This window comes from Sturnus vulgaris, chromosome 9 (assembly GCF_052056855.1).
Source record: "Sturnus vulgaris isolate bStuVul1 chromosome 9, bStuVul1.hap1, whole genome shotgun sequence".
Lineage (NCBI taxonomy): Eukaryota > Metazoa > Chordata > Aves > Passeriformes > Sturnidae > Sturnus > Sturnus vulgaris.
In genome coordinates this window covers 27,824,793-27,835,133 of record NC_142251.1, presented here as the reverse complement: position 1 = coordinate 27,835,133, position 10,341 = coordinate 27,824,793, and the positions used below count along the sequence as shown (strand labels likewise).

General features: G+C 57.2%; 2 protein-coding genes across 8 annotated transcripts in view; one reads left to right on the top strand and one right to left on the bottom strand.

The window, feature by feature from the left end:
* The window catches only part of DNM3 (dynamin 3), a 185,805-nt gene extending 176,948 nt beyond the window's left edge, over positions 1-8,857 (top strand). For 6 of the 7 annotated variants that reach the window (XM_088170265.1, XM_088170263.1, XM_088170262.1 and 3 more), the window contains 2 exons: positions 6,507-6,546; positions 8,312-8,857. The gene's annotated coding sequence lies outside the window, so the exon portion shown is untranslated. The remainder of the gene's footprint in view (positions 1-6,506; positions 6,547-8,311) is intronic. The other variant, XM_088170259.1, reaches the window with a different exon arrangement.
* On the bottom strand, positions 1,681-2,731 carry PIGC (phosphatidylinositol glycan anchor biosynthesis class C). The gene has a single exon (XM_014874719.2). The coding sequence runs from the start codon at positions 2,650-2,652 to the stop codon at positions 1,774-1,776; it is 879 nt and encodes a 292-aa protein (XP_014730205.1). The 5' UTR covers positions 2,653-2,731; the 3' UTR covers positions 1,681-1,773.
* Positions 8,858-10,341: the final 1,484 nt, after the last annotated feature.

Sequence of the window (10,341 nt, the reverse complement as noted above, 5' to 3'; positions counted from 1 at the left end):
ATTTCCCAGGTTAGGGTGGGGAGGGTGTCTTTGTGGGCAGGTGAGGGGAGGGCTGAGCCTTTCCCCTGGGACTCTCTGGGAACTGAGAGGCTGTCCTAATCTAATCCTAGAATTCTATTCTAAGGAGTTGAAGGGAAGGATCTGGGGCAGAGCAGAGAAGTCAGGGCTGTGGGCAGCAGGCAGGGCTGGGTAGGACAGTCTGCATCCCCCTGGAGCTGGTGGATGGAGCCTCCTGCATCAGAGTCCCCAGATCTGCACAGGTCCCTGCTCCAGCTGAGGGGAAGGTGGCAGCCTGTGCCCATCTGTGCCATCTGAAGTTTGAGTGTCAATGCTTGCAGTTTTCCTAACCCACCACTGCTTTTGACAGTGTGAATTTGGGAAGGGTACTTTGGGGGGGGGTAAGTATTTCTCCATGGAGGAGTGGGTGCAACAGAAACTCTGCTTTCTTTGTAGCCTGTGCTGTGATAGCCAGGGCCAAGCAGACGAGACTGGATTTATTTTGGATTTACATTCCAGCCTGGCCCCTGTACCAATGGGCCCTGTGGATCTGTTTGGCACGGCAGCGTTACACTGGCAGCAGCCCAGTGTCAGATGGGACATCGGGGTCACTGAGCAGCTTTCTGGGAAACCTCCCTGTGAAAAAACAGTTTCCTTTCTGCAGAGCTAAAAAATGTCATCTTGACTCTGAGCATCTGGCTACTCTGTGCTCCCTGCGAGACCCGAGCGCAGGCTCCAAATGCTACAGGTTTTAATTAAAAGCGAAATGAGATGTAGTCGTTACCACGACAACAACAGCAACATTTAACACTTGGCAAGAGCAGTAACAAAGCACTGAAGGTGTTGGGGACTCCGCCGGGGGTTGCTCGTTTCCGAGAAAGCCCAAGGAGCACATGAAAAGCGCCTGCTCGCTGGGATGGGGAAAATCGAGCAGAAAGCTGCACTCCTGCAGCTTTTCCAAAAGAGAAGTTTCATAAACACCGGGGCGATGCCAAGCGCAGCCCTGGGAGATGGGGCTGGGGCAGGTGTGGGCATCCCTTCCCTCCCGTGCTGCCGGCTCTGCCCCCCGGGCTGGGCTTGCCGAGGGATGGGAACAGGGAGACAAGGAAAGCGCCGGGGAGGGCCCGGCCCGGGTCCCCCTCCTGCCAGCCCAGCCCTGCAGCGGCACTTGTTTGCCGGGAGCGCCCTCTGTTGTGGCGGGACAGACGGACACCGGACACACAGACACCGGGCACACGGGGGCGGTGGGACATTCGCTGGCCCTGCCGCTGTCCCGGCAGCCTGGCGTCTCCCCAGCACCCATGGGGGACTGTGCTGAGCCCCCTCCCTCTGGCTCGGGGTCTGCCTCTGGGAAGGGAATAGGGATAGGGATGAGAGGCAGGCGGGATGCCCTCTCATCCTCCCCATCTCCTAAGGGATTTAGGGTGGTGTGGTGTCGGCAGTGTTGTGAGGCTGTTCTGGCACAGCCACTGCACCACTTCCTGCCCTCCCCGGGAGTGCTGGCAGTCCCCAGCGCACCCTGAGGGTTCCATGGGCCACATCCCCCCGGAGCCTGAGTCTGCATGATCAGAGCCGACTCCTCCCTGCCTGCCTGCACCCCTGCACTGCAGAGCTCAACTCTTCCTTCACCAAAGCCACGCAAGCCGGCTCTGCAAACAGATCCCGAGGGGAACACCAAAGTGCTCCTTGTTGTGTGAGACACTTTATTGGCTCAGCTGTCCTCCCCCAGCCAGGACCTCTGCACTGCTCACAGCAGAGGGTCCCCCTGGGCCAGGCCTACATGAGGAACCTGGAGAGGTCCTCCTTGATCTCAGCCTCGTCCCACGGGCCGTGGATGTTGTCCTTGAGCAGCTGCAGGCGGATGAGGCAGTAGGGGCAGAGGCAGGAGATGGCGAGCAGCAGGGAGGCGAAGAGCACGGCGCCCACGCTGGACACCGTGGCCAGCCCGGCCAGCGCCGCCAGCGCAAAGAGCACCGTGACCCCCACATAGCAGCGCGGCGTCCGGGCCTTCAGCTTCTTCTGCAGCATGGGCCACAGGGCGAAGATCTGCATGGCGAAGGTGACCATGACGAAGGCGTGCAGGGCGCGGGGCAGACGCGAGGCCAGGCACACCGAGGCGAAGATGGCCATGTTGAGGGACAGCGTGCTGGACACGATGGCGGCGTTGGCACCGTAGTCGAAGAAGATGAGGTGACCCAGGAGCATGAGGGCCGACATGGCGTAGATGGTGTCCGTGCTGATGGACTCGGTCAGCGTCTTCAGCACGGGCGAGAAGCCGTAGGTGAAGGCGGCGAACACCAGCGTGCTCTTCAGGTCGGCCCAGCGCGTCCTCCCGCTCGCCCAGCGCCCGGCCCCGCCGTCCACGGCGTCAAACAGGACATAGCCGAGCAGGGAGGACACCAGGGCCGCTCCGAAAAGCCCCTGCGGGCTCAGCATCCCGGCGTCCATGTACCACCAGGTGAGCACGAAGACGCAGACGCTGCACAGCTGCTGCACCACCGCTCCCGACTGGAAGACCACGGCCTGGTACCGGTACTGCCGGGCGTGCACGTTCTTTCGCAGCTCCTCCAGGAACCGCTGGTCCACGTAGTTATCGGGGAAAGGCTGGCGCTCGTACAGCACCTTCTGCCACCGCCGCCCGGGTACCGGCTCCATGGCCCGGCACGGGCGGGGGAGCTCGGCAGCCCCGGCCCGGCCGCGCCGCCGCCGCTCCCGGAGCTGGCGCAAGGGACGCCGGGGCGCTCGCGGCCGCCACCTCCCGGCCAGAGAACCGGGAACACGGGATTGGAACTGCGGGACACGGGCCGGGGTCCCGGGAACACGGGATTGGAACTGCGGGACACGGGCCGGGCACCGCCACGCCTGGCAGGGGTCACGTCCCTCCCCGGACCCCGCTCCCCGCTCCGTGTGAGCTTCAGCAGCTCCTGGCGGTGGGTTCAGGCCACACCGCAGCTCCACGCTGGGATCTGCTCATCCCGAGAGCCACAAGTGCTTGTCCCACGCCAGTGCGTGCTGGGGGCTGTCTCGCTTCTCGGAGGGACGCTCCTGCCATGGTCCCACACCGTGGCGAAGGGCTGCCCCCCTCAGCTCAAACGCAGCCACCGAGAAAGCCACAGCCGGCCGGTGGGATTTAGCTGGGGCCTCTCCGTGCTTGGATGTCCCGGTGCGAGCCCGGTCTTCCTGCTGGGAGCATGACCCCAGCCCGTGCTGCAAGCCTCACTCCCTGTCCCGGGCCAGCAAGGCACCTGCTTTTCTGGCCAAACCAGGCTCCAGCAGCCAGGTCAGGAATGTAGGTGTGATGCTACAGGGTGCCCTTCCCTTGCAGCTCCTGCCTGTTCACAGCTCAGCCCTACCCTGCCGAGGAGGAAAGCAGGGCTGGAGAGGTGCAGCTCTGCAAGGACCTCCATCCCCACGCCAAAGGGACTCAGCATGTGCAGCAAGGGGACAGGGGCATATTAAGGGAGGTTTCAGGAGGCCAGAGGTGTTTTCCCTAAGTCTGTGTTTGCTTGTGCTCAGGTCAGAGCCTTCCCAGCCCCAGAGAGGTGCTTGCTGCTGAGCAGCTGCTTACTTTGGCCTCAGCCGAGAGGCCTCGGCCTGGGGCAGAGCAGCCCTGAACAGGGCCCTGTTTGTGCTGTGGGAAGGGGCATTCACGGCCCTGCTGTCACAAGGAAAAGAGCTCTTGGTTTTTTTCACACAGGAGACTCTCCAAACAGATCCCACCTCATCAATACGTGCAGAGCAGCAGGTAATGCCCATACTGCCGGTATGCCTTTGGGAAGGCTTCAGGCTGAGACACACCACAGTGACATCTAAGAAGTGCCACCTCCCTGCCCCTATCACTGCACTTGCTTAGCAGGGCAGGGCAGAAGCAGCTGCTCACCCTGTGCAGGTAGCCCATGCCAGCAGGATCCAAGCCAGCATGGAGCTGGACTCAGTTTTAGCTGACCTCCCTAAAAGCCCCCAGCCCCACACTTTGCACAGAGCTGTGCACGTGCCTCCACAGGGACAGGGAGTGCTGCCAGCTCCTGTGATTGCTGCACTGCCTTGGTGCCCAGGGCCTGGGAACTTGAGATTTTGAACGAAATGTCCTTCTCCCAAAGTCATAGAATAAAGCTGAGAGGGCAGAGTGCCATTAGTGCTGCTCTGAGAAGTGCCACGACCACCACAGAAGTGGAATATCACCGCCCATGGGTATGGGCAGGGCAATACTGTGATCTAGCCATGAGTGGTGACAGCAGGTTTGCTGTAACCTGGCCCTGGGCTCTCGTGCACATCTGTGATGCTTTGGGGACCAAGAAGAGCAGGCTGGGCTGGAGCACGAGGCTGCTTCCACGGGGTCAGGTCCACGTAGAAACCCCAGTGGAGTGAACAGAGGTGAGGGCTACTTCGTGTGCCCTTTCAAATCTTTGCTGTGGGTCAGCAAAGTACCCTGTGGAGGCAGGGAGAGGTGGGAGGCTGGGGCTGCCAGAGACTCAGAACGCTCCTGAGCCACACTGAGCATGCCAGCAAAGCAAAACCCCTCTGGGAGATACCAGCACAGCAGCTGGAGCCCCCGCGGGTGCCCACCCACACAAGGGGATCTCTGTGGCGCTGGCTCTGCACTCTGGGCAATGCTGGGACCACAGGCTCTGGCACCCACCTGGTGCTTGGGGGACCCCAGCAGGTTCTGGGACGAAGCAGCTGCCGCTGCTGTGCTGGCACCGTGTCCCCGGGAGGGGACAGCGTGTGACTGCCACGTGTGATGGCACCGCCCACGGTGCAAAGGGCGGCTCGGCCCTGCTGCCCAGGTGGCCCAGACTTTGCCGCAGGGCAGTGACTCTGCTGCCTGCACAACGGGACACGCCACGTCACCTTCACCGGCCGGCCCTGCTGCTCAGAGGGGACCTTGTGCCATGGAGTCATCCCTCAGCCCTCCTGGGAGCTCTCCTGGCAGGGTTAGGCAATAGCTGAGGTCAAAAAGTCCTTTGTGAGCATTGAAATGCCCACTCAAGATTCCATGCCACAAGACCTCCCTCACCTCACAGTTGGGTGTCCCCAAGTGCCACTGGCCTTTGGAGAGGCTGTAGGATTGAAGTGCTTTGAGCCCCTCTGCTGAAATGCAGGGATAAGGAGCTGGGTGCCATGGCACTACAGACTCTGCCCATGCTGAGGCTTGGCTCTGCCCTGCCTTTTGCAAAGGGACCCCACTGCAGATTTGTTCAGTGTCTGTTGGCTCTGAAGGTTGGAATACACTGCTAAAGTTGTTTGGAAGGAAGGCTGGAAAAGGTGACAGCCTGGGACTGAAATAGCTGGGATTGATCCGGACCTCCACGGAGATATTTGAATATCAAAGTATGGCAGGCACTGCTCCCCCACCACTGGCTCAGGGCTGCCTCCAGGTGTGTCTGATTCCCCTCAGGACGGGACCATCACTTGTGCTGCAGAAATAGGCTTCAAAATAACTGAACAGCACACTCTGCTAAGGGTCTGAGCTGGCCTGAGGCTGCATGGGTGAGGGTGGATCCTGCAGCTCTCCCTGTCCCTCAGACAGGGCTGTTCCCCTGCGTGTCACCCCACGGGAATGACACTGCACAGCTATGGATCCTTGGGCCCCGTTTCTCTGCTAAACCATCCCCCAGCCTTCCCCTTTGACCCCGAAGCCAAGCCCTCCCTCCACAGGAATGTTTTTCAGGGAGGGGGGAGGCTGGCCCAGCTCCAGCTGCTGCATTTTTCCATGTCCAGAGACCGTCTCCTGCCTTAAAAGGCCCCATGACACAGGCTGGGCCTGCTCTCCTGCAATCACCTACTTAAGGATTGTTTGGATTCCATCCCCAGAAGAGACTGGGATGACACCAGCCCATGCCTTGCAGCTGGGCTGAGCCCCATGGGGGGATGCTGGGGCAGACAGGGCTGCTTGCCCTGAGAGCCCTGCAGGGCCTGCTCCAGCTCTCCCTTCCCTGTGTGCAGGTCAGATTTCCTGAGCTGACATGAGGAAGTACCAAGGCTGCTGGAGAAACTCTGCTCAGAGCTGGGCAGAGCAGTCCAGAAAATTGGGATTGGGTGGGAGAAGCCCATAATGGACTGGCATCTGCCAGAGCAAGGTTTGGGATTTGCTGAGCCTGTTGCAGAGGGAGAAAGATGGGAAGGCTGAGGATCTGGGGCAGGAGAGGTGTGATGTGGAAAGACACACGTCTGCAGGGATGTGACCTCTGGAACACACAGCACGTGGGGGGGCTGTGAAATTGAGCTCCCTCGCTCCTGGCATTCCCTGACGGTCAGCATGGATCCCTGCAGCCCTGTGGCAAAACAGCCTCCCCACCACCCACTCTGGGCTCTGGGAAAAAGGACAAGCCAGCCCAGCCCAGGGCCTGGCCTGCTCCAGGGCAGTGGGTCAGCAGGGCTTGTTTTGTAGGGGAACTCTATCAGGGTCAAGCAAAGATGTTTTTGCTTTTTAATCTGCTTTAAAAAAAGAAAACCCCTAAGAAACTACAGCCAAAAATGACATCAGCAACGTGCTCTTCCACTTGCAGAGTGCTCCAGGTGGGATGAGTCCAAACTTCAGCTGCTCAGGTAAGCTCAGTATGTGGCACATCTCTAACACAGACATACAGGGAGGAAACCAGACCTTCGGGATAAAATAATAAAACCTGCCTGTGGGACCTGAGTGGGGGTTGTCATGGAAGCTGGAAGGTGAAAACTTAGATTTGGGAAGAAGGAGGGTCTTAGGGTCCATGCAGTTGTCTCCAAGACCTGGCAGAGCAGGACTGGGGCTCCATAGCAAAGCTTTGCCAAGTGGTTTCTCACTCTGTTCCCTTTTGTTTAGCCCTAAATGTGTAATGTAGGAATGGGATAGGAACTGCTGACCCAGCTCTTCCACAGTTGGTGGAAAGGCATCAAGAGCTGCAGGTGACAAAACACTGAAAAGCCCAACTCCCCAGAGGGTAAAAGCAATGTCCCCCCCAGGGGTGGTGGCTGGAGCCACAGGGCAGCTCCCCAGCACCAACTCTGCCCTGCCCTGAGCCTCCTTCAGCAGCCACTGCCCTCCCCTTGCAGCTCTGGGACACAGAGTTCCTAACAAGATTTTTTTAGTGTCTGCCATGGAGATATTTTTGTTCTATAAATGGGGAGGGGGATATTGGATGAAACCATGTATGCAAACACTGTTGGTTTTTCTAGGAAGTGTAGCTGGGGAAAAATTTGGTGTGCACAGGTCAAAAAGAGGTTGCAGCTCCATTTCAGCCTGGTGTGCTATGAGAGGATCCTCCTCTGTGCCCACCTTCCCATTTGCCTAGTGAAGAAGTAAAGAAGCTTTTGTTCAAGCACAGCATGGCCTCAGTCTGGAAACACAGGATTTCCCAGGAGATATTCACACCAGCAGCCCTCCCTGCCCTTTTCCTTTGAACATCTACCTGGAGCTCCAAGCAGGAGTGCTTGGTAGGAGCAGTGATGTGGGGGCTGAGGAGTGTTTAACATACAGTGCTTCTCCCTGCAACACCAGCTCATCCTGCCCCAAACCACAGGGAGGGGGTGCCTGTTCACCTGCAGCATGAGAGTCCCTGAGGAGTGGCACTCCTGCTGCCAGCCACCTCCCTACCCCTCTCCCTATTTTTAAATACCCAGAGTTCTGGGAGGCTGCACCAAGGAAGGGTCATCTGGTCCTGCCCATCTCATTTTTCAGAAAAGAATTTTCATCATCTCTTTTTCATAAAAGAAGATTTTTCTGCTCCTCCTGCTCAGATACAAGTGGGATAAATGCATCTGGTATCATATGTGGTATCTGGCAGGTTGGGGATGGAGCCAGGTGGGAATTTGGTTTATTTCAGTAGTGGGCAGAAAGGGGAAGTGGCTGAGCCTGTGACTGAGCCTGTGGTGTTCTCTGTGTGTGCCTGGTCAGCCCTTTGGGCCCCTCATCCCCACTGGGATCCAGCAGAGGTGCTCCTGTGTGGGCTGTGCCACCCTCCCCTGTTCCTGGCACTGCTGCCCAGGGCTCCGAGCATCCTCCAGCCCCGGGGATGTGTGGGGGGTGGGTCTCAGGGTTGGGTTTGTGCTGAGGAAGCCATGGATGCATGGATGCACTGACCTGCTGCACCAGGCGCCTGTGACATCCCCTATTGTGGCCTTGCTTTGCACAGGGCCATGGAGGAAACCAGCCCTGGGCTGCCCCAGGTGGTTTCCCAGCCCTTCCTCTCACCCCGGGGAGAGGGTGAGGAGGGAAGGGGAAGCTTCAGCCCACACTGTCCTCCCAGAAATAAAGCTAAAAAAAAGTTTACACTTTCATAGTGAAGTTTTGCCGTTTCTCAGTTTCTGCAGTGAAATTTGATTTTTCTTTTCCCAGGGGAGTTGAGACAGCAGCTGTTAGGAAGCACCAGGGGCATCACAGCACCCACCCCACTGCAAGCCCCCACTCCCACACATTTCCATCACGACAGCAAGAATGAATTTGGATTCTCTGTGTCTCAGCTGTCAGCAGCCTTTGGACTTTCCCCATTCTATCAGCCCCATCACATGGCAGAGAAGCTCCCCAGTGACTGACCACGTTTGTCTTCTCCAGCAGCAGGGCTCTGCACTGCTGTCACAGCACTGCCAAGGTGCTGCTGAAGTTGTGCCTGGAACACTTGCCAGCCAGGCTAGGATAAGGTGGATCCCTTCCCCTGGAAGCTGTTTTCCATCTGTTCCCAAGCACTGGCTGTAGGAAGGAGTCTTTGCTGCCATGCAGAGGCTCTGTGGTTCTGCAAGAGGGCCAGGAGATGCTGCAGCTTCCTGCTGCACCCTGCCTGGGCATCCCCACTGGAGCAATCATTTTATCTCCTCTTTCTAGGCAAAGTTAAAATTCAGCCACTTGAAATGAGAAACAGAAATACAAATGTTTTCAGAAGTGACAGTCCCACCTCAATTCGTCTTCTTCATCTTACATAAAGTTTTGACTTGCAGGTTTTGAGGCACTGAAGAGGGGGCTCAGAGCCAGGTGGAGCAGAGCTGGACCTGGCTGTGCCCTGTGAGAGCTGCCCAAGGGGCTGTCACAGGTGCTCCTGGCTCCATCCTGCTTTTGGGAGCCACTGTGGCACTGTGCCACCTGTGCTGGAATTCAGGGCTCTTTCGGGCAGGGCTGTGGCTGCTGGCTGCAGATCTGAGCAGTGGCTCTCCTGCACCAGGTCACGCAGCCCCAGCCGGGTGTCACCGTGTCCCTGCGCGGCGCCAGCCCACGGTAATTAACCCTAACCACGTTAATTAACCCGCACAGAGTGACCCTGCCTGTGGAAACGTGCCGTTGGATCAGCCGGGAATGTGCCCGCGGGAGGGACTCTCTTGGGGATTTAAAGGAGTGTGGGGGTGGGAATCAGAGCCCGTGCAGGGGGATGTCCCCATTAGGGACCACAGCCCATGTGTCACAGGCAGTTTGCTGAGTGATGAAAGAGCCATTACCTGCTCAGCTGGAGGTGGAGTTGCTCCTGTTTGTTTTTCCAAGGAAAACGATTCCAACCTTTATTTTTTTTTGCACAGCTTTCCTTTCGCTGCGAATCGCAGAAGGTACAAAAGAAGTTCAGGGTTTTTTTTACAAGTGTTGTGCTGGTTTGCTGGATTCTCTCCTGCAAGTGGTTAACGGTTCATCTCAAGTCAGAGGAAAGTCTCTGAAGCAATCTTGCAATTTACAGCTTTTTCTTTACCAAGTAAGAAACAGCCAGGAAATTAAACAGGAAATTGTGTCTGGAAGGAACAAAAGTTGTGTTGTCAGAACCTGCTTATGAAAGATTTACTTTATTTTAACCAGTAAGGAGCCAAGATCAATATCCAGAAGAGGAAGGAGTTTGTGTGAATTAAATCACACGTGAAAGGAAAAAAAAAAAAAAAAAAAAAAGGCAACACTTGGGAAAACAAGCAGCCTTTGTAAAGAGCAGATAGGGATGAATGGGAGAGAAAGCTTTGCCACTGCAGCAAACAAATGCTGCAAAGTGCTGAAAGACAAAGGCCCAGGGTGTACCCCAAGATCAGGTGTCTCTCCAGAAGTCAGTCCTAAAAAGCCCAAATCTCTGGGGGACACTCTACAGCCAGGCCTGTTGGAGTGAACGGACAAGCATTGCCCCATCACTGTGCAGGTAAAACAGCAGCACCTTCTCTTTCCTGCTGCTTACAAGGTGTCCCTTGGGTGGTTTCCTCCAGCTTTTCCAACCCAGGTTTTATTCCTGGTCAGCAGAGTGATGTTCCCTGCCCAGAGGATGCAGGCTGAGCTCAAATTCAGGATTTACAGGAACTGCAGCAGCTCACTTCGTCCTGGGGTTTTCCATGAGAAAAGCCAAGAGCAAGCGAAAAAACCCCTGCTACAAATGTGCAGCACTTTTTGAGAGTCCCACACAAATATTTGCTCCC

Excerpts from the sequence above, each read along its gene's own strand:
- PIGC (XM_014874719.2), bottom strand. The coding sequence starts at position 2,652 with ATGGAGCCGGTACCCGGGCGGCGGTGGCAGAAGGTGCTGTACGAGCGC.